Here is a 25,373-nt window from a genome sequence, read left to right as displayed (position 1 = left end):
AATCGAGCGAAAATTCCCAAATTCCGAATCGGCATCTGGAAAAATCCCAATCAGCGTCCGAATTTTTTCTCAAAACGATAGAAAGTTTCGTAAAAAAACCAACTTTCGGCGAGCGAACAAAGAAAATCGTATAGTTGTGTGTAACCACGCGCTCGATTAATTTCGGGTTTTATTATTCAGCGCATTCAATCAATAGAGTTGTTACTGTTTCCGGTTCTTTTGCCAGGCAGCCAGCGTACTGTTTTACGTCGGTTTGTAACCTTATCGTAGTTTGAAATGAGTCATAATAGCAAATATTATGCCAAAAAACCAATCGGAACCATCTATCACAGGACACATTGACAGCAATAATGATGCTGTGCAGGGAGGGATGCAAGCAACCGAGTGATGATCAAACATCAAAGATTGTTGAAATTTTCACAAAAATGAAAGAGAGAGACATTGCTTTAAAAGAGATTAAAACAACTAGTAATTGATTTGGTGTGTTCTTTATAATATTTTGTTATTTATATAAACTTTATAACTTAATGGTCATTAAGGCATGCCTGCAAATGATTATTTAAATGGGTATGTTCAATTAAGTATGAACTTTATTATGTATTCAATAAGACCCAAACTTCACGATGCGATTTTCCCAATTTCAGGATTTCACGACTCGATTTTTCCCAATTTTGAGGTTTTCACGACTCAATTTTTCCCAATCGGACCGGTACGGGTACTTTTCCCAATTGGACAAGGAAAATCGCTGGTTTTGAGAAGCGTAAAGAGCACTATGCCTTTTTGTCAAATTATCATCTGACAATTTACAAAGAAAATGATACATATACTTACAATAACAATCGTCTATATAGAAGACTACAAGTATTACAATATCAAAAAAACTCACAAGGCAGCATAAGTATCATTTCTAAGATCAAGGGTTATTAACTTAAAGTAATATCCCTATTTAACAGTGTCTTCATCCACCAAACTTAATTCCCCTACTAAAAAGAAGTCCCACCAGTGGCAAAGTCCCCCAGTAAAAGTAATGAGTTAAGGTTAGAGTTAAGGTCGCCGTTGTGTAATTGATATGGTGTCGGCCTAGCGACCGGGAGGTCACAGGTTCGATCCCCACCGTGGGAGCGTTCTTTAGATTTCCCCCCAAAGACACCAAGTACTGGTTTTATGCCCAGGAAACGGACTCGAGAGCATTTATATAAGCCTTGGGCTTTTGATGCAATCGAGCTAAAATAAATAGGTTTAAACTAAAAGTAATGACATTCTAGTTTAACTTATATTTTATAGGGTCTAAGGCCCCTTCCCCTGATAGTGAAAAAAACTTGAATATACAGCCATTTGCATATCTAAGGAAAACTAAAAAGACCATGACTGTTATGACCAAGATAGCTCTAAATTATTAATAATGTGCCAATGATATTAATAATATCATATTTACATGCTACTTATTCATATTTACACAGTTTAATCACCATGTTATATGTAAATAACCAGTAATTAGACAAATAAATACTGAAGGCTATGACATTGTCCCTACACAGGTGGTTCACCAGGATATTTTACATATGTCATTCTACATGTTCTGAATACCATTATAATCATATGCTAACTGTAAACTTTCAACCCGGTTTGTATCTCAAACAACCTATTTAATCCAGTCTAATCTAGACATTAATTATGCAATGAAAATCAAGCTAAGACCACTTATTATGAACATACTGAGATAATCTGACTGTATTTACCAGTATGGGCAGTGTGTGAAATTTATTCTGCCCAACCTGTTAAAAGAAGTTGCTCTGTTTGAAAGTGCAATGACACAATTGTGTCACATCAATTCACCGAGTAATTTAACAATTAAACCTTTGGCAGATAAATAAAACACACATGTAAATGTGGAAGAAGAAAGCATCACACCTTATTGTTCTGGCTTTGATAGAAGGAACTTAAATAATAAGTTTAAATTTCAAACTCAACTATTTTCCTCAAGACACTGTTTATTGATATGGTTCATTTTCACTTCTACCCATTAAATCATGAAGCAAAACAACACAACACACAGTGACACTTACTGCAGTATTTCTTCCTTAGAGGCTATGCATCCCTCAACCATCTTCTCCACAACGCTAATATGGTCCTCCTCTGACACCTGTTCCCGTGAGATAAGGGGCATGTGGTAGTGCGGCACCTCGTCTGAGCCCATACGCAGCCATGCATGAGTCTCTATCTGGTGGAGGTTGGCTCGGTGACCAGGCTCGCGCTTCAACATCAGCGATATCAACCTGTAACAGAACACTTTTTGGATGAATTACTTAAACAAGAGGGCCAAGATGGCCCTATTTCGCTCACCTAAGAGGAGTCGGTTCATTCAAACTTTACCAAATGTCAAATTTGAACTAGATATTGTCCAGACAAACATCCTGGTCAAGTTTCATCATTATTTCATCTGCGAGTCATGATCAATGTACCTATAAAGTTTCATGTTCCTAGACGTAAGCATTCTTGAGTTATCATCCGGAAACCATTTTTCTAAGTTGAGTCACCGTGACCTTGACAGCCATTGTGTGACCTTGACCTTTGACCTAGTGACCTGATAATAAATAGGGATCATCTGCAAGTCATGATCAATATACCTATGAAGTTTCATGAACCTAGGAATAAGCGTTCTTGAGTTATCATCCAGAAACCATTTTACTATTTCAGGTCACCGTGACCTTGACCTTCGACCTAGTGACCTGAAAATCAATAGCGGTCATCTGCGAGTCATGATCATTGTACCTATGAAGTTTCATGATCCTAGGCATAAGCGTTTTTGAGTTATCATCCAGAAACCATTTAACTATTTCAGGTCACCGAGACCTTGACTTTTGACCAAGTGACCTGAAAATCAATAGGGATCTACGAGTAATGATCAATGTACCTATGAAGTTTCATGATCCTAGGCCTAAGCTTTCTTGAGTCATCATCCGGAAACCATATTACTATTTCGGGTCATCGTGACCTTGACCTTTGACCTTGTGACATGAAAATCAATAGGGTTTATCTGTGAGTCATGATCAATGTATCTATGAAGTTACATGCTCCTAGACATTAGCGTTCTTGATTTATCAACCGGAAACCATTTTACTGCGTTGGGTCACCGTGACCTTGACCTTTGACCTAGTGACCTGAGAGTCAATAGGGGTCATCTGCGAGTCATGATCAATGTATCTATGAAGTTTCATGATCCTAGGCATAAGTGTTCTTGAGTTATCATCCGGAAACTATTTTACTATTTTGGGTCATTGTGACCTTGACCTTTGACCTAGTGACCTAAAAAATAAATAGGAGTCATCTGCGAGTCATGATCAATGTACCTATGAAGTTTCATGATCCTTGACATAAGCACTCATGAGTTTTCATCCCGAAACCATCTGGTGGACGGACAGACCGACATAAACAAAACAATATACCCCCTCTTTTTTGAAAGAAGGGGGGATGGGACAAGATATGTGGCCTTTAGAGTGTTTACGAGCAAATGTTAATGGACGGACGGACATATGACGGACAAAGACCGGTCACAAAAGGTCACCTGAGCAATCAGGTGAGCTAATAAAAAAAATCAAGAGTAGTCCTCCGATTAGTTTACAATTTTCTCGAAATATGACAATTCATAAAACAAATAACAAAAAATAACATTTGATGACAATATCAATCATTTTTAAATAAACAATTCATTAAGCGGCTTTTTGTAAAACCATTTTCCTTAAATTCTCTAGTCACTATAAACATCATCACCATACCCATAATTGTTAACACAATGTAGTTCATTATTAAACCAGGAGACTAAAGATGTGAATTGTTGTGAATCAGTTATGTCACTATCAATCAAATTTCAAGGGTTTTGTGGCAGTTTGTTTTACCTAGCACGTAAATCAGTCCCTACAGTGCAATCCTCCCTGATAAAATACAATAAAATTGTGACCACTTACTTAGGAGACCTAATTTGTTTAATTCTAATGCTGACCACTTAATGCAAATGAAAAGCAATTTATTAACAGTTGAAACACTTATGGCATGCAGAAACTACTATTAATCAACCTGACCTTGTAAAATGTTTATGTTAATATGTACAATTCTAAAAGTAAGCATTTTCCCCATATTTATCACTAAGTATTGTCAACTCTGAAGGTGTACAAGAAGCAACTTATGAATGCTTAACCCTTTCCAGGGTTCATATAGATTTTCTTGAATGAAATTCAAGCATTTTTTTAAACACTTTTCAAGGGAAAAAAATCCAAATTCAACCCTTTTTTTAGTCCGACATACTGAAAAATGATATTATTTTAGTGTCCAATACTGACAACATTTTTGGCTAAATTGGTCCCTTCTTGCTTAACATTCTTTGAGACTTACAACAGTCTGCACTACCCTGATACTGTAACAACTGTTTTAATCAAAAGTAAGATATTTCATTATGATATAGTACCGTAATTGACCAAAGGCATTACACATACCAAAACAAAACCCGTTATTTGTATTGAATATGTATTCTAAATGTTCACTCTTCTGATGGCTTTACAACGCAGATTCCCCCATACTAGACATCTCTATATCTGTTCTGCATACTTAGAATTGGCGTTGTCAATAACCAGGGAATAATCTACATGTGCGTCCCGCGTCTATGACGCACAAATATTGAAATAGACGCATAGTTTTGAAATATGTGCGTCCACTCAGACGCATTGCTGAAACTAATCCGTTAACACATACGCGAATCACGTTAAGTACGAACCATCTTGGGTATGAGTCTAAAGTGTAGCGATGAACGCTGAGTTTAACCAAATGAGGCTTGAAGACTGCAACAAGTCTTCTGATTGGCTCTAGTCGAGCCGCTGCTGTATAATACAAACCAATTAGAATCAACCATTTAAATAGAGTGTGTTATGATATTTTCTAGAGTCCCTGGATGAAAACCTGCTTTAACTTTTTCTAACTTAGTCATAAATAATACAGAAAAAATGCCTCCGAAATAAGGTGTTGAAGCTAAATCCAAAACAAACAACTCTAAACTTTAATAATGGTAGGCCAACAGCTCGCAATTCGGATGTTAACAATAATATTATCAAGCTCGCAATTCGGATGTTAACAATAATATTATCATCGATTTGAATCAAGTTGAAATGTTGTAACAGGTTACATTCATGTAACAGATAATTTTAAAGCCTATGTGAAGGCAAACAAGATAGTATTGACCATGAATTTGCTTTTTTGGTTTCAACATGTTTTTGAGATTATTAAAAGTTTATTGCAAAATATAGTATTTGAGCTAGTGTGTTTAAGACTCATTTTCTTCACTACTTGGTATCTTTCAAAATTTGGGACCCATTCTTTTACAAGGTGGACTCATTAATTTTGGCCTGGGACTTATTGGTCTAAAATCTGCGAGTTCAGGGACCCATAGATAGTAAATTCTAGATTTTCCCTGTATAACCAAAGGGTACTTCAAAAGCAACCCTTTCTGAAAAATGCACTTATTCACTGGCATATTTCAGCAACGTAATGGCATTAATGCATACAAAACAAAGTAGACAAATTGGCGACAGATGAGTAGTAGTTATTATACCTCCCTTAAATTATAAAACCTGTACCGATTCAGTACCTGCTAGTATAAACAGATGGGAACTGTCATAAATCTTGAAAAAAACTACGACTTCGGACTCGTGGAAAAGACATGAAAATATGTATTTTTACCCTTAGTACAGGCACCTTGTGCTTAAACAAATGCCACTCGCTGCGGTGTTCATCTCACGGTGTTCGCTTACCAATATGAACCAATATAATCCCATATATGCCCGATTTCCATTTTTAAAATCAAATTATGGGTGGGTAATATAGACGATTAGAGTCATAAACACAAACGTTTGCAATTTTCGAAAGTATCAAATGAATTTCCTCATATGATTCTATTTAAAGCTTTGATGAAATAAGCACCCAATCAGGACAGTTGTATTGCAACATGTGTAAATCATCTGACATGGTTTGCACCCATGGAGTACAGCTATTTTAGGTTACAACTTCTACATGAAATAAATGAATTTCTTTGTTCTGATAAAAAGCGCTCGAAAATTGGCGTGGGTCAGATAGGAGGAGCAATCAATATCATCGGATCGATATGAAAGCTTGGAGAGAATGAATCTGTTTTTAACATTTTTAATTGTTGTTATTTCATTTTCAAGCACTTTTTCAGCCAATTGCAAGCACTTTCTAAGCACTTTTCAAGGCTATGGTTAAAAATAAGCACTTTTAAGCACTCCAGATCGTTTTTAAGCACTTTTCAAGATAACCCTTGATTTTCAAGCACTTTTCAAGGTCTGTGCGAACCCTGCTTTCCAACTCAGAAGCAAAGTGAAAATGGCCATGTGCAAACAGCATAAATCCAGAACAGCCTGCGAGTAACTCGCAGTCTGTTCAGGATTTATGCTGTTTGCTGCTCATCCGTATCTAAGGGTTAAAAATGAAGCCTTAAAAATTTGAATCTAGTAAGAACGGTCTTTAATTAATTCAACTTTATAAGGGACTGCAAATGCGTGAAAATACATAAGTGGCAAAGGGTTAATGCACAAATTTGAACTCACTGGTAATATGTACCACATCTTAACCTTAAAAGAGTGAACTGTTGTTCAAAATACTGGTCAAACACAAATGACCTACTTTTGTAGCAAGTACTGTTGTCACTCTGCATTACTAGTTTAATGAATACCTAACAAGTTGATAAACAATATAAACTTTCAAAGCATTCAAATAAAGCAGATAATCTGAAAACCTCTGAAATTGACAAACAAGATACATTTTCAGCGATTTCAATTTAATCAGATTGAGCGAGTGATATGCATTTATTTGCTGTACTTGGTTTTCACCCGCCTGAAAAAGCAATAAGAAGTTAACAATAACTGCTTTTGCTGCAATAATAATTATAAGCGTTGGTCAATAAAGACAATTCATTACTATCAAAACTTTGTAAGATGAATGTAATTGTTTCAGGGATTTCAATAGACGCAGAATCCTGCGTTTTGACGCGAACAAATTAAAAATGACTCGTTTTTGACGCAACCCTTTTTTCTGCCGTGCATCATTTTGATGCATCAAAAATTTGATCCTTGCGTCAGTCAGTTAACATCTCGAGTTCCATGGTAATAAATCCCACTGTGCTCCTAATTGAAATTAATGTTTCAGTATTTGAAACTCGGTCTATAATCGACAGAATACCCCGGGCGTTGTTCTCATCTCCTCCAATACACATGTCACCTTCTAAAAAGTGCGTGCGCACTAACTGGGTAATTAGCAGCAGCGATTACGTGATAATTGATTGACCATCCGATAATTGCAGGTTTTTTTGCAGACTTGCAGACAGCACAGTTAAAGTTAGTCGGCAAAAGAAATTAAAGAAAAAACAAAATTGATCAAAGGTCTTTTAATTACATAGATCCACTAGTAAGTCCAGCGAGTTTTGTCAGTTTGTTAATCCACCGATAATTGCGAGTAACACCCATCTTATATAAACTGGAATCACAGTTCATTTTTAATACTAACATATTTCGGACATGTGTAGTATTCGGATAAACATTAATAGATATACTAGATGTTCCATGCATTTTGATTGTGTTTTGTTAGAAAAGCTATCATAGGGATAATGATAATATAATGACGATAAATATGTGATGAAAAGGTGCTACCGGTACATATCTTAAATTACTTAAATGTGTTAAAAGACTTAAATGTTTTAAAAGGAAGTAGATTTTAATGTACCAATTCATTAAAATATGTTGTGTTTTTTATCATGGTATTGTTATTTAATAAAGCAATATAACTTTTTAAGATATTATGTTACTCTTAGACCATATTTTTATCTACTCTTAGAGCATATTTTTATCTAAAAAATTGAATAATACAGACAAAAACACAATTAACGCGCTTCAAAATTGACCCCAGCATTTTTCAATTTGACTCCTCAAAATTTCAGTCCAGGTGTCATTGACTCCTGGTTTTTTGAATCTATTGAAATCCCTGAATTGTTTTCTTTCACATGTTCTTAAAGACTTGTCCACAATTATAATTAGGGACCTATTTAGAGTAAAAGAGCATGGTGCTTCCCATGCTCTATTCCCCATCCCCTTGCTGCCCTTTAAACTAGTCAAAACATGTAGTGTTAAATGTGTTGTACATTTTGTAATTACTTATACAGTACAGCCAACGCGGAACAAACACATTTGGCGATCCGCGGCGGCAAAGTGCAATGAGTCGATACAGAGTCGGCCGTTGAAGCCGCGTCAGTATGCGGCGGCAAGTCGCATTTCGCCGCGAAGCTTCACATCTGTCTGCCAAGACATGCTGAGGCAAGCTGCGATCCGCAATATGACGCCGAATCGATGCGCATCTTCAAATCAAAATCTTTTTTAAATGATTAGTTAGTCAAAGAAATTTAAAAGAACAATTATAATTATATTTAAAATCATAATTAATTTAATTTTTAATTTAATTTAAAAACATAAATCGATTATCACGGGCATGTATTTATAAAATTCCAATAATCATTTGCCATTGTCATTTTTAGAATTGGCTAAAGTACTTTTAAGTATTTTGTGTGCGTTTATTGCGCTGTATGATTATTGTCCTTATAATAAACGATCAACAAACATATTTGTTTTGGGTTTAATTTTTACGACAACATGTATAAGGATATAAACAATGTCACGTTATTATGTTTTGGCACATACAAGTGGTCAAGACTCCAGCAGGTGGTGAATTTATAATTGTTTGTTGTTTTTGCTATTATATTTAAGCTGAGAAAATTAGCAGTTTGAAGCCACATCAATAACCAACACTTAATTGTTGTTTTGTTAATTATCAGCTTATTATAACTATTGTTTGACTATGCGTATATAAAGTAGTTTCATTTTGTTTATATTATACAGTTGATATCGCTAATCATTACCCGATAATCCAGTATATTCCAGTTTTAAAAGCAAATTCCGGTAAATATTTACGATAAAAGTGCTCAAGACACACATACATTTGCAATTATTCTTCAGTTTCAAATACATTTTGGCATTTGTTACTATTTAAAGATGTGATGAAAAAAAGTCCAATTGGGGCGGTTTTTCCACTGAACACACATAAATCGCCTGACGTGATGTACATGTTTTATACAACACAAAATACACCCAAACTTTCCATGTGACGTTGTACATGTCTGCATAATTTTTGCGTGCTTTTTATGGAGACAAAGGATATTTTAGCACTGTTTATTTGACGCTAGAATTTGTTAATGTCGCATTAGCATTAAAATTCGGAAGCGTGTTTCGGATTACAAATTTAATAAAGCTCATTTCAGAATCGAATGAAACATTAAAATTGTGCGTAATTTATTAGACGAAATAAATTTGTTAAAGCGCATAACGTGCAATATCGCTTATTAAAACGTGAAAATAATAAATATGAAAGTAGCGTAAGTCTAGGTTTCTATGCTACACAAATGTTAATGTAGGTGTATATCTTTTCACTCAATCCACCGCGTACATATGCCGCGTATTTACTCGGCGAAAGAACGTGAGGTTAAAACAGACTCGGCGTCATTGCGCGGATCGATTCCTAGTGCCTCGTGCGATACGCCGCGTGAACACTCGACACAGCCGCCGCGTACTTAATTTCTGGCAGTGGCGTAGCCGCGGATTATGTTTGTGCCGCGTTAGCTGTACTGTATATTTATCACATGCAATGACTGATTAAAACCACTTATTACAAATGATATATTAAGGTTTTCATTTGATCAAGGAAATTACAACAATTTGTCAAAAGACGGCTTTTTTAAAACCCAACACCTTTACAGCAGCGCCCTGTACCTTTAGTAAACCCATATCTTAAGAATGGCAACTTGTGCGTGCTACTTACTCTCTGCATGACTGTGAGACGTGGGGTGGGAACTTGTACTTGCAGTCCATGATCATGGTGAGGGTCTCGCTATCACTGGCCTCCTGGAATGGAGCCTCACCGCACACCAGCATGAACAGGATCACACCCAGGCTCCAGATGTCTGAAAAACAAGCAGACTTTCGGTAAAGGAAACCATTAATTTTTGTCAGCAAACAATTTCAAAGGTTTTTTTTAGTTTTTTAAAAAATGACTTTTTTGTTAACACGTAATTTTGCCAATTTCTGATTTTGAAACAAGAGCACCGCATAACAGGTGCCACGCTTGGCTGCGAAAGGTTGTCAGATTTTTTTATTTTAGAGGTCACAGTGACCTTGACCTTTGACCTAGTGACCCAACAAGAGAGGTGTTTGTCAGAAACACAATGCCCCATACTGCGCCGCATTGAAATAAAATTTATATTTATCATTTGGCAGGTATAGAAATCATCTCCCTTTAAAGGTTATTACTTCCCTTGAATTTTGTCAAATCCAACCAGGGAGGGGGGGTGGAGGGTCTCACAGTCAATTATGACCATGTCAGACATCATAACCAGAGTTGCTCATGTATCTATGGACATAAGTCCACAGGTATGTAATGAACATCAAAGAAATAATAATTATATCATTAAAAAAAACTTTGACGAATCAACCATTTGGGTTATAAATAATCAAAATAATAAATCTGTACAGTAACTGTGAAAAGAACTTCAATTCTTGGTAAGGAAATATATAATATGAGATTTATAATTATATAAATTACTTCCCTTGAAAATAATTGTCTGTACCAAATCTCTATTTTTAGTAGCAAATAATTAAAAGCCACTACTGTGACTGTAGATTCACCACTCAAAATGTGCAGATCCATGAGATACACATGCATGCCAAATATATCAAGTGGCTGTGTTCAATATTGAATAATTTCTCCCTTTTTAAAGCCTATTACTTCCCTTAAATCTGTATTTTTTACCATAGACCGTAAAGGATGACCTTGACCTTTTACCACAATGTGTTTCTCAGAAACACAATGCCGCCTACTGCACCCCTTTGATTTATTTAACAAAAATATATACGTGGGCAGGTCAGAGAACTATGTCCATTTAAAGCTTATAACTTCCCTTGACTTTGTTTTTTTCGCCCCTAGACCTTGAAGGTTGATGTTCACCTTGAAATGTTACCACTCAGAATGTGCAGCTCCATGAGATACACATGCATGCAAAATTTCAAGGTGCTATCTTCAATATTTAAAGTTATGGCCAATGTTAAGGCAGAGCTCCAGATAGTTTGTGAAATTAGTAACGGTACTGCCACTGACAGAAAGAAATGGAGTAACGCTGAAAATCAATTAGTACCTGTACCACCATATCCAAAAATACAGGTACATGTAGTACTGTACTACCCATGTTCTTGGATATTGAAGGGTGTATAAGTGACTTTACAGAAAATTTTCAGCAATTATAATAAATATATTTAGCTTCTTTTCTAGTTACTTTATTAGGCTTTCCATTCTGAATTATGATTAAAATTAAAACTCATGGCTAATATTATTTCTTAATTTATCTTGACAAGAAAACACAAGCCAACTCGTAAGCTAAGTAAATGAACACTTTTGTCACTGTTTCATCCATTTTCCATCGTGTTTTCTAACGTTTTTACCCACCGATGCAATCAAATCCTTTAATATTGGGCTTTTGTCTTTTTCTGGGTTTACAGATTGAATGTCAGGATGGTTAGACGACACCATGTGTAGCCATTATATGATAACACAGTGTTGTTTTGAAACGCTTTCGGTTTAGACGGCCTTCCATTGCTCGCAGACATATTGTTTTTGACGGGTTTACGAGTTACAGAAAACCACGAGACAGAATAGACAATAATACCGGAATCCAGTCTACAACTTTTCTGTAATTTAAATTAACGAAAAGCGCCGTAACGTTAGAGACCAACAAATCACGCAGCGCTGGCGCGGACGTATCAGTACGGCCAGATTGTTTTCGTAATAGCATAAAAAGAGATATTAAAGTCGTAATTGTACCAGGGGTCACGCGAGTGGGCGAAGTGGGCGATTTGTTCGCCCAGGGAATATTAATTTCGCTAATTAATTTCATGAAGGCGAAGTGACATCTCCCCCTTTAAATGATTTACTTTGTGCCAGACATTGATTAAAATAAAATTTGATATGGCGAATTCAGGACACAGGAGAATTCTCAGCCATAAGTTGCCCATTTACAGGTCATGCAAAGTTGAACATTCAAAAGAACAGTCTGGAGCTTTTAGACTTCTTAAAATTGTTCATGATGCCTTGATTAATGGCCTTGTGCTGGCTACAAATAACTATGCTTAAGCAAAGTTAAATGGCCCATTATAAAAACAATACTCAAGAATGATAAAATGGGAAGAGGTAACCTAGCACTGGCAATAAATATAGGGCTCACTTACAGGTCAGATTTGGAACCTCTGCTGTAAAATGAGATTTTAAATGAATTTTTAATTTAAAACAAATATTTGTAACAAAATATGAATTTGATTTAATGTTGAATTGCTTAAGGTTAAAATTAACATGGAAGTTAAAAGATTCTGAACATCACTGGTTTGTTACAATTGAAGTTTATTTGATACACCTGTTCAGGAAAAAAAATAATTAAAAGTACCATCATTATCAACAATCACTGAGAAATAAGAAAATGGTAGGTTTTATACACTTCACATGTCTTATTGTATAAAACAAGTGAAGAGTTTATTGAACGCTGAACAGAAACCACATATCCCTTAAGTTGCCGCAAAATATACGTAAAACTGATCTATGACGCAAATGTACCATTTCTCCCAAGGATGTTACCAATTCTCCCTATTTTGGCTTTGGGGAGAAGTGACCTCTCCCTAAATTTTAAGCATACAGTACACTCCACGCGTTTTCCCCAAAAAACGCGCTCCCTCCGCGGTTTTTTTTTCTGCTAGCGAGTGTTCACGCGGAGTTGGAAGAGCGAGGTGAACTCGATAAAACGCTCGGCGTTACGCCGCGTTCGCTAATTCCCGCGGCGTGTATTACTTTAGGCTAGTCGGTAAATGCAGACACTTTCCGTTCTTATCAGTGATCGCCGCGCAACGCCGCGTTAGCAGTGTGCTACTGGGCATGCCAAAAAATAAAAACATTGTTATAACTAGAAATGGCGCGGCAGAGGCCGACGCGTATCCCCACGCCGAATGTTTGACCTAGGTGTGCCCCAGGGTTGGGGCCATGCATAGCTGAGATTGACCGTATTGTCATAAGAGAAGTTCATCATCCATTAGAAGTGAATTGGTGTAGAAATGAAGAAGTTATAATAAAAGGCAATTTTGGGTGGGTGTGACATATGTGGGCAGGGCGCCCCAGGGTTGGTAATTGTGCCATGCATAGTTGAGATTGACCGTATTGTCATAAGAGAAGTTCAGTATCAATTTGAAGTGAATCGGTGTAGAAATGAAGAAATTATAGTAAAAGGCAATTTTGGGTGGGTGTGGTCTATGTGGGCAGGGCGCCCCAGGGTTGGTAATGGGGCCATGCATAGTTGAGATTGACTGTATTGTCATAAGAGAAGTTCAATATCAATTTGAAGTGAATCGGTGTAGAAATGAAGAAATTATAGTAAAGGCAATTTTGGGTGGGTGTGGTCTATGTGGGCGGGGCCCCAGGGTTGGTTATGGGGCCATGCATAGTTGAGATTGACCCTAATGTCATAAGAGAAGTTCAGTATCAATTTGAAGTGAATCCGTGTAGAAATGACAAAAATATAGTAAATGGAATTTTTTGGTGGGTGTGGCCTATGTGGGCGGGCGCCCCAGGGTTGGGATTGGGGCCATGCATAGTTGAGATTGACCCTAATGTCATAACAAAAGTTCAGTATCAATTTGAAGTGAATCCGTGTAGAAATGAAAAAATTATAGTAAATGGAAATTTTTGGTGGGTGTGGCCTATGTGGGCGGGGCGCCCCAGGGTTGGGAATGGGGCCATGCATGGTTGAGATTGACCGTATTGTCATAAGAGAGGTCCAGTATCAATTTGAAGTGAATCGGTGTAGAAATAAAGATGTAAATGTAAAATAACCTAAAAAAATGAGTGATAATTTCTGACGCGGCCCCACCCCAACCGCTATAACTTTTGACCCAGGGGTCAGATCAAAATTCTATAATAGTGCAGGGTCGCACATATGCTCATAGCTACCATGTGTGTAAGTTTCAAGGTTCTAGTGCTTTTAGTGTAGGAGGAGATAGTGGCCAAGACGGACGGACAGACAGACAGACAGACAGACGGACGGACGGACGGACGGCGGAGATAACCACAATATCTCCACCTTTTTTCAAAAAGCGTGGGGATAATAAATTGTTTAAATACTGTAGTACATGTATAAAAAAGATAATTGTATAGAAAATTAATAGGTATAAAAATCATGTTTTTTAATTCACAGGTACGTCTACAATATGAATGAATATAATACATTGGACAAATTAATATTTAAATCATAACACATATGACACAAGAATAAATGTTCCGTAAAATTTCCAAATGAGAATAATAATTAGTAATCCGAAACACACTACGATTTTTAATTGTTAACACGACGTTTACAAATGCTTCCAATATACAGTTACACGTATATTTCCCGACAAAAGCGCGTGAAAATTATGCTGCAATTTACAAGGTCAAGGTACAATGTATACTCCTGCAAAGCGTGCGTGTATTGATTTTTTTTATACAAACTTTGTAGCGCAGAGAACATTGAATTTTGTTGATTTCGGTTAAAAGTTTCTTTGGTATTTATTAACGAAATTATATCGCGAATAAGTTGATATTTCCTCTAAAATAATTTCAAATCGAACACGCCGAATCTTTTTCGTTACGGTATTTTAGTAGAGTAATTATTTTAACACTTATTGTACTGTAAACTGAATAAAGAAGGCATCTGGGCGGAACTGGATTTTAAGTGTTTGACGTTATGAAAACACGCAAAGCTTGTCTACTGACCTATTGTGTAGACTGCTGTCTGCGATGTTTTGACAAAAGGGATTAACATGTGTGAATGTCACTCTGCCGATTTGGTCCATAATAACTGGTAAACATTGTTTAGAATGTCGACGCAACAAGAAGACAACTGTGAATATTAAATGCAATTATCAACTCAATAGTTATCACCTTTTAGCAATCAATGGAATAACCTACAAACAAAGAGAAAATCAATGCACTAGCGAGCAGAGAATTAACGTTGTTCCGACAATTAAAACCATTCCTTATGCATTCGTTGAACGTGTTTACTTGAGTAAGTTATGCCTTTAGACAGGAAGCGGCTTTTCTTTGATTACGTCAAACTGTCAATTCACACAGATTTGCAAGATTTGTAGGGTCCTTGGTCATTTGTATACATGTTCAGTGTAGAAAATCAGCTGCTAACATGAAAACTTTTGATTAAATTATCAAAATAAAAACAATGTTGCAAACTGTGTTTATATTAATTGGTAAGTATTAGTTAAAAGACGACGTTTTGTGTGTCGTAAATCAACGAGTTTTCTATACAACAACAACTACTTCTACAACCACGTCGGGATCGATCTATCTTGGTTGTTTTTTTTAATTGTAAATATTATACTACATGTTCATGTATGAACTTGTAATAAATGTAATTTTATTTGAAAATCAGGAAGTCAAACAAAATTAAATTGATCGTTATCTCGTAAAACGCGGACTTTCCCCCGCGTTGCCAACGCCGAGGGCCGCCGCGTCGGCTTATCGGTTTTGCCGATCGTTAACCGCCGCGTCCAAAATCATGCAAACGCCGCGTATAGCGGGATTTTCTTAATCTCCCTCCAGGTCAAAACCCGCGGAGTATGGAGGGAAATTGGGGAAAACGCGTGGAGTGTACTGTAGCTAGACCCCTGTGTACGTCCAGTTTACAAAAATAAATGCGTAAACCTTCATGAAAAAGCCATAATTAGGGCTGTACGGCCCTTATCTGGAGCTCTGTTAAGGTTTTAGCACGACGCCTACGGCAGACGACAAGCTGGCTATGACAATAGCTCTGGTTTTCTCCGAAAACAGCCTCGCTAAAAAGAATTTGGGTCAATCATTTTCCAATTTGTTAGAAATATTTGTTAGTAATAAATCCTGATGTGGAGAGGGGGTAACTTTAGAGTCAATTGCAAGAGGTGGGCCCTGTTTATCAATTGACAATTAACTAGCTCTTTGTTACGCATAGCAAAAATAATGGTTTCCGGTGGCCCGACCCTACCTAATTTTTTGCCGCTGGTCCTAATCTTTATTGAGCCCAAAATTAGAAAAAAATCGGACTGCGTATTTTTCGGCGACGCTCAATAAACTTGTCTACGTTATCCGCATATTATTTTTATTGTTATTGAAGCGCACGTGGTAGCTGGCCAATCAGCATTGAGTTTGCTCACACATAATATTGGGTCATTCATGCGCAGACACTGTACACTTGGAATACACAGTCAGTTGATCTTGTCGTCTGCCAACAATATAGCAGCCGATGGCAAACGTCGTATTTAAAGATTAACAAATCAAAAGAAGCGTACCAATAAATAAATTATTTCTAAGCTGATTATTTAACACCTTTCTCCCGACTATCGATCTGAATTAAAGGATGATAATTAAATAATAAGTTCTATTTTGACGATGTTACACCTTTCTGCCGATTATCGTTTGAAATTAAAAGGTGATAGTTAAGTTGTTTTTTAATACCCACAAAAAATGCTATTGTAAAGCAATATGTCAACCAAATTGTATATTTGCTAGGTTTTGCAATGTCTGCAGTCAAACAATATGCACATTTGATTTAATGTAGAAACGCGTACAATTTTTTGGACTGTCTTTTTCGGATACATTATTTTTCATCGATTATAATTTATTTTCGAAGTTCTTTCTAGAAGAAATAGAATGACGAATGCACATGTGGTGATACGGACGGTGTGGTTTATAATATTTTAAATTGTATTCACCTGAAAATACAATTGGAAAGACTATAAAAAAAAACAATTAGTAAGGGCTCTGGATGGGGTGGGGGATCTGCCCTTTCTTCCTGTTGGGTTCCTGCGGCTGCGGTTCCAAGACCCCCGGCCTCATTTTCAGGATTTCAAATTTGGAACAATCAACACCCCTATTAAATGTACATCTATAAAATAAATGTTTGTACTTTGACAAGTACCATACTAATTATTTCTATATTGAAAAATGTATGTTACATTATGATATGTGATATGCCCTTGTCATCAAGAGAAATATAAACAAGTTGATAGTAAATGTATATATAATTATTTCAAAACCAGTTTTCGCGCATCGAAAAACAAAAACCTGGTTTGCTCTAAGAAATTTTGGGACAGCGCTAGCCCTGGTAGATAGACCCCACGACACCAGTACATAATATAATCTGAAAATGTGGTCCTTTGGAAGCATAAACTGCATCCAAGAAATATAATAGCACACCCAGTTTGATTGGGTCTGTTCATGGTGATAATGTTACATGCAACACCACTCGCATCCCCCTAGGCTTTTGGGCTATTTAATATATTATAAATTATAAATAATATAGTATATACTCCATGATCCCAAAGGAACAGAAAGTATAACAACACTGAATCCCTATAGGCACTGAGGGTCAAGTTTACTGCACCTTTAGTTATGCCTTTTATTGTTCATAAAATGGACTATTATAGCCGTTGCCAGAAGTCAACATTAAACTCCAAAATAAGGAAAGTAACAAATGCAAAATTAATGAACAGCAAGTTTTTATTTCATAAAAGCATTTAAATAAAGCCATATAGCATTACATACATTATCAAATTTATTGTACATACAGTTGTACACACAAAAATGAGAAGAGATGCACCATGTACGACATTTTCTAAAAAAAAATATTTTTAAAAATAAAATTATTTGCCTACCTACCTACCCTAATTTTTTAGGCCATGTCAGTGGAAACAAACATATTTTTTTGTTAGGCCTTATCAGGTTATACATGTTGTAACTGGCCCTTCTAATTCAATAGGTAAATTGTATGCCAATGTTACTAGTTCATTGCTATGAATAGCAGAATAGTAGGACTGAATGACCAACAAGTGTTTGATGCAACAAAGCCATCTTTTGTTATTTTGGGAAAGATCTTTTTTACTTCAGCCTTCCACAATGTTAATGCAAAATCTTCAACAATTTGAAGAAAATAAATGTTATTTTTGTTAACAACATTGCTTGCATTCTTCATAAAAAATCATTTTTATCGATAAATAATGTTCATGATTAATTGTATTATTTGTTGAGCATCATCATGCAACATTGAAGAATGTACAGCGTAACACATATTGTTGTATGGAACATTTTTCACCATCACTTATTTATATGGCATCCAAGCCTAAACCAATCTTGGCGCGCTGTATTAACAACACAGTTTTGAATAAGGGATATATGATTGTGTGGTTGTAGATATCAAACCAGCAACCATTGCCAAACTTGTGTCCAATTACTTTCTGTATGACTCTAAGACTAAAGAAGCTACATTTATAGCCTCACTTTACCCAATACACAAGTTTACAATGTACAATGTAACAAATTACAATTGAACGCACTGTGCTCTACCTTCTGCCTGATCATAATACACTGAATATTGAATAGTTACGATTACAAACTGTATATTGGTCACGGCTTAGCAAAATCTTGTCCCTCATTGAAATATTGAATGATCAATTGGAATGATTGAATTTTTTAAGTAACTAGAATGCTCACAGTACATGGAAAGCTTCTAGAAAACAAGGGCTGTTTGTAAAACATGCATGCCCCCCATATGGGCTGTCAGTTGTAGTGGCAGCCATTGTGTGAATACATTTTTTGTCACTGTGACCTTGACCTTTGACCTAGTGATCTGAAAATCAATAGGGGTCCAGGGGTTTTTCAGCACTGTCTGCGCCTCCGGAAAACGGAAGCTTCCCAAAGCAAACAGACCCGATCCCAAACCGAAATTAAAAAAAAAATCCCCAATTTTTTTTATTTTTTTTAGAATGAAGTGTCTTATAACTTGTGTGACTAACCAGTGTTTGTTTGTTTTGGTCAAAAATATCTGCTATAAGGTTTTAGCTGTACAGTTCAGTTCTTATCTCAGAGTGTAACTGAAAAACAAAACTGCAGTACTTGAATAAACGTTGAACATGTCCAATATTGCATCAGTTTATATAAAGAAGACAAAATAACAAATACAAACAAATTTATTTGTTAAACCACTGAATTATTTAAGCATGATAAATTAACAATTTTTTCCCAAATGAGCCATTTCATCGAAGCAAAAATTCCCAAAATGGCCAATTTTGTCGATGAAAAATTCCGCATTTGGTCAGACTCCTTTTCCCAAAATAGGCAGAAAAAACCCAGGGGTCATCTGCCAGTCATGATCAATGCACCTATGAAGTTTCATGATCCTAGGCCTTATTATTCTTGAGTTATCACCATGAAACCATTTTACTATTTCGAGTCACTGTGACCTTGACCTTTGACCTAGTGACCTGAAAATCAATAGGGGTCATCTGCCAGTCATTATCAATGTACCGTATACTTTCGCTTGTAAGACGCATGTTTAAGACTTAAATTAAGTTACAGTTGGGGTTGCGTCTTATCTACATGTTGCTAATTTCATATGTTATTAATCAATTTTACGTAATTAGAGATTGTTCAGTTTTATTTAAAAAGTACATGTTATATAATGGTGAATAAAATTAAAAAAAGGCCGGTGACCCTATGTTTTTATTTCATTTTTCATAATACACCGTAACTCCAATATAGTGCAGTCCATTATAACGCTGTGTCCAATATAACGCGGGGGGTCCTTGGAACCAGTTTTTTCTCCAACCTTCCATTTCTGATTCAAATCCATGTTATGCAACTTCATGTATTTTCAGAAAATTCAAAGAAGCCGGCGATCACAGCTTGATTGCTTTATCTGTCCGTTTAACTGATTTTAATCGATTAGAGGTTAAACGACACTCGACAGCTACAGTACAGCCAAGGCGGAACAAACATATTTCGCGATCCGCGACGGCAAGGCGAAACGAGTCGATGCAGCGTCAGCAGTTGAAGCCGCGTAAGTATGCGGCGGCAAGTCGAATTTCGCCGCCAAGCTTCGCATCTGTCCGCCGCGGCATGCCGAGGCAAGCCTCCATCCGCGACATGACGCCGAGTCGATGCATACATGTATCATAAAATAAAAAATATTTTTTAAATGATTAGTTGTTAAAAAAAATTAAAAGAACATTTATAATAATGCAATGTATGTCAAATCATAATGTTAAATGTGCGCGGATTCAAAATAAAATGGATAACATAGTTAATAAAAAAGCGTGCTGTTGTGTTTTTAGTGAGTGCATTCACGTTTATAAACAAATTGTAATCCTGAAAATTTAACAACAAGAGTTCCGCGGTCGGAGATGACCGCATTGAAGCCGGATTTTTTATTTAAATGACAGGAAAGTACCTTTCGTGTTTTTGTCAATGCAATACTTAAATTACTGAAATATTGTTCAAAGGTCAAAATGAAATGTAAGTACTTTTCAAGGCATGAGCAAACCTTGTGTTATGTTTTGAATGCATGCATATACATGAACAACAATAACATTTAAGGTCACAAATATGAACTTGAATTGACAATTAGGAAAGTTTGATCTCAATTTTTTTATTAGCAAATTAGTAACATATTGTTTGAAGTTTCCATCAATTTCATTATCAAATGTAAGAAAATAAACTTAGATGAAATAATACTATTTATTTAACATTTTTACATTCAAGGTCACAGTGACCTTGACCTTCAAATGAATGACCTTGAAATGTCCAGTGGTTACTTACTAGTTCTGGCCAACCTTCATGTCAAGTTTCAAGACTCTAGGTCCAAGCATACCAAAGTTATAACAACTTTAACATTTTTACATTCAAGGTCACAGTGACCTTGACCTTCAAATGAATGACCTTGAAATGTCCAGTGGTTACTTACTAGTTCTGGCCAACCTTCATGTCAAGTTTCAAGACTCTAGGTCCAAGCATACCAAAGTTATAACAACTTTAACATTTTTATATTGAAGGTCACAGTGACCTTCACCTTCAAATGAATGACCTTGAAATGACCAGTGGTCATCTGTTAATCCTGGCCAACCTTCATGTCAAGTTTGAAGACTCTAGGTCCAAGCATACCAAAGTTATACCATGAAATAAGAACTTTAACATTTTTACATTCAAGGTCACAGTGACCTTGACCTTCAAATGAATGACCTTGAAATGACCAGTGGTTACTAACTAGTTATGGCCAACCTTCATGTCAAGTTTCAAGACTCTAGGTCCAAGCATACCAAAGTTATAACAACTTTAACATTTTTTATATTGAAGGTCACAGTGACCTTGACCTTCAAATGAATGACCTTGAAATGACCAGTGGTCATCTGTTAATCCTGGCCAACCTTCATGTCAAGTTTGAAGACTCTAGGTCCAAGCATACCAAAGTTATACCATGAAATAAGAACTTTAACATTTTCGAGCACGCCACCACCCCGCCCGCCCGCCCGCCCCCCCCGCCCGCCCGACAACATCAATCTATAAGCCGAGATTTTTTCGAAAAAAATCCGGCTAAAAATCGAAGACATAAAAACAAAACACGATAATCAAGGGCATGTATTAACCAAATTTCAATAATAATTTATCTTTGTCATTTTTAGAATCTGCTTAAGTAGTTTAAGTTACTTTGTGTGCGTCTATTAACTGCACTGTTTCATTATTATTTTATATTGAATTTGAAGTGATATTTTGGGCATTTTTCACTGTTGAATTGAACTGAAAAGAATAAACAGGTCAAAAGAGTTAGTGAAAATGTGGTTACTGACAATTAGCTGCAACTCATCTTGCTACCGGCTGTTTATAATATTAGATATTTTTTATGACTGGACATTCTTCTAAGCCGAAATGATCCGTAAAACAAAATAGTGTCTTTGTGTCGTTTCAACCAATCTGCACTAAAACTAAATTCACATCGTAAATCAAATACTTTCTGTCGAAAGTATGGTTGATATACAAATGCATTATTTTCTCTTTCCTAGATATTGTTTTAGTATGTTGATGCTGCATTCACAAATATAAGTGAATCTTAAGTGAAAACAAAAACAATAAATAACGGTTGCGATAGACACCTATTAACTGTTAGATGACCATTAGAAAACTTTAAATGATCAACAAACATATTTGTTTTTGGTTTTATTTTTACAACAACAGGTATTATCATATAAGCATATTTAGTGTGCCCTGCAAGTACATGTAAGTAACATTCCTGCCCGTAAAGAATGTATTTCACACATTAACAGGGTCACGTAATTATGTACAATTGTTTTCCCTTTCATATCGAGACATCAAGGCGACCAGGCAGCTGTGTTCGCACCTACGAGTGGTCAAGGCTCCAGAAGATGGGTGGATTTATAAATGCATGATGTTTTTGCTATTATATTTTAGCAGAGTCAATTAGCAGTTTGAAGCCACATCAATTATAAAGACTTAATTGTTATTGTGTCAATTATCAGCTCATTATCATTTTTGTTTGAATATGCGTTTATAAGCTCGTTTCATTCAGATCATATTATACAGTTGATTTTGTTTACTACTGCGTATTTGGATTTACTGCGAATTATAAACTTGGTATATTTGATACAGTGTTTGCTGGATCAAATTTCAAAATTAAGTAGGTCAAAACAGACAGAATAAAACTAGATGGTTATACTTAAAGAACAACACACATTATGTGCAGCATGATTCTCACTTTCTGCTATTTTGAGATGAATTGTGAGAAAAACTAAGGCTCAATAATTCTTCCTTATTATGTCCTTTCTAATAATAAAGTTTTTCATATTGATATGTTGTATGTTTATGCCATGAAATGATGACTTCCCTTAAAGGCTTTTGCAACACATGATGTCAGAAACCATTTTCCTTCAGTTCTAAAATTAATGTTCTTATTCTCTATGAATACAGTTGCTTATCAATTCTTAAATTACCTACTGGTTAGAGAGGATTTTCCAGACAGTAGACTAGTATTTCCGTATGTTTTTAAATATTCGTATTTCATAACCATGATGCAGTCTGACAGAAATAGAACCTTTCATAACGTCTAAATTTTCTACAGTGCATTTCTCAAAATAGCTTGTATGGTAAGCTCTTTTTCTATTCCCACAATTTCAGCATTTAATATATTGATAAATGTCTACTTTTAAATAAACTATTGGCTGAGGATTTTTTTAATTAATATATTCAAATATAATACGGTAAGTGTTTTAAAACAAGTTTTGTTTATTTAACTCAATAACAGGTAAAACAAGAGATGTGTTGCGCCACTTTGGATTTAAAAAAAATTATCTTTGACCTTGAAGGATGACCTTGACCTTGAACTTCCACCACTCAAAATGTGCAGCTTCATGAGAACGCCGCTTTGAAACATTTTTTTTTTACCTTTGACCTTGAAGGATGACCTTGACATTGAACTTCCACCACTCAAAATGTGCAGCTTCATGAGATACACATGCATGCCAAATATCAAGTTTCTATCTTCAATAATGCTAAAGTTATGGCCAACGTTAAAGTTTTTTTTCCGGACGGACGGACAGACTGACATACTGACTGACGGACAGTTCAACTGCTATATGCCACCCTACCGGGGGCATAAAAAGGTCCGGAAATGACTTGTAAATGTGACATTAAAAGACCATTTTTATGTACATTATTTAGGGTCTCTACAGTATTGTTGTGCATATGCACAAAAGGAATTTGCTTTTTTGCTCTTATAAACGGGAAAAGGAACCAGGATGCTTAGAGCAGAATTTCACACATGTATGAAATATGTCTTAAAATTACAGGATATTTAAATTCAACAAGAAATACTTGCCAACACGTAGATTCTACCTGGTAAATACGAAGAATGTGGTATGAATGGAAATATTATTCAAAAGTGTTTAAGTATTTAAGGACATGCACAGCTGTTTTATTTAGAATTTGAAAATTTGGTGTAGTTTTCTAGAGCCATGCATTCCGTTACAATCACGCGAAAAAAAAGGTCAGTTTGGCCTGAAGGATGAGTCCATTCTAATTATGCAGCATTCTTAATTGTGCAGTTTAGGAGACACAATTGGTTTAAGGATTGTTCTTGGCTTCATAATACTTTATTTTGCTTATGTGTTCTCTTTACTTGATATTCATCCACATTTTTTAGTAGAATATATGAAAAAGCATAATCTTATTTTGCAAACAGTATAACAGTAAACACAAATTTGCTTAAAACTTAACAGCCGTGCATGTCCTTAAGCTATTGTTGACTTTATTTTAATCTTTCTTAATTGCCTATTTATTACTGACATACTACACTCATCAGAAGAAGGTGACACAATAGGAAAGGTGAGAATGCAGGACACCTGTCAAAATTGCATGCATATTTAACATGCTTGTGTAGTGAAACTTAACTGTGCTTAAAGATATGACAATGGTATATTGCATACATATAAAAGTTTACAGGCTTTTTCCGCCCTATGCCACGGGTCCGAAATTCGGCCCCATTCCCAATGCAAATCTGGTTGTTTTTTTCCCAATTGAAAAAAAAAATCCCAATTAAAAAAAAAAAATTTTTTTTTTTTACCCTTAAAATTTATAAGTTTACCTAATCTGGTGTAGAAAATAGAAAGTATTGCATAATTAAATTATCTGCAGTTTTTTTTTTCCTTCTTTGGGACCTGCCGAAAATCGGCCCTTTCCCCTCTGATTTTTTTCCCCTCAGCTGGTAAATTTGCCCCTAGATTTCATTTTCCACTAAAAAAAAAAAAAAAAAAAAAAAAAAAATTTTACTTTTTATAAATAAGTTAACCTGATCCACTGTAGAAACTAGAAAAATATTGCATAATAAAATTATCTGTTGCCTTGAATTTGTTTTAAAAACAGTAAAATATGTTAAATTGATTATTTTAGACTTCCTTATTTTCCCCAAAATCCGGCTTTTCGCAGATTTTTTCCCCCAAAATTCAACATTTCGCGCGATTTTTTTCCCCTCAAAAAAGGCAAGGCCCTTTCCCCAAAATCAGATGAAAAACCCTGAATTCTGTTGCCTTGAATTTGTTTTAAAAACTGTAAAATATGTTAATGATTATTTAAGAATTTCCTTATTTTCCTCAAAATCCGGCGCTTCGCTTGATTTTTTTCACCTCAAAAAAGGCCAAGCCTTTTCCCCAAATTCAGATTAAAAAACCTGCACTTATCACACATGTTCATAATATTTTGTAAAATATTAATAATAAGTTATCCAAATAGTCGTTATTTACCAGTTTACGGCTTCTTTGAAATATAAGAAACACTATTTACATGCGATAATTTTTCCCAATTGAGCCAATTTTGCGATT

At 35.6% G+C, this 25,373-nt stretch overlaps 1 protein-coding gene across 4 annotated transcripts in view; it reads right to left on the bottom strand.

Annotated features, from left to right (window-relative positions):
* The window catches only part of LOC127844795 (SNF-related serine/threonine-protein kinase-like), a 59,042-nt gene that overhangs the window by 26,751 nt on the left and 6,918 nt on the right, over positions 1 to 25,373 (bottom strand). For all 4 annotated transcript variants that reach the window (XM_052375284.1, XM_052375285.1, XM_052375286.1 and 1 more), the window contains exons 2-3: positions 9,925 to 10,066; positions 2,067 to 2,276 (exon numbers count right to left, since the gene is read on the bottom strand). In XM_052375284.1, the coding sequence (XP_052231244.1) occupies positions 2,067 to 2,276; positions 9,925 to 10,066 (352 nt within the window). The remainder of the gene's footprint in view (positions 1 to 2,066; positions 2,277 to 9,924; positions 10,067 to 25,373) is intronic.

This window comes from Dreissena polymorpha, chromosome 9 (genome assembly GCF_020536995.1).
Source record: "Dreissena polymorpha isolate Duluth1 chromosome 9, UMN_Dpol_1.0, whole genome shotgun sequence".
NCBI classification, from domain to species: Eukaryota; Metazoa; Mollusca; class Bivalvia; order Myida; family Dreissenidae; genus Dreissena; species Dreissena polymorpha.
Note: the sequence above shows the minus strand (reverse complement) of the source record. Positions and strands in the feature narration are given on the sequence as shown.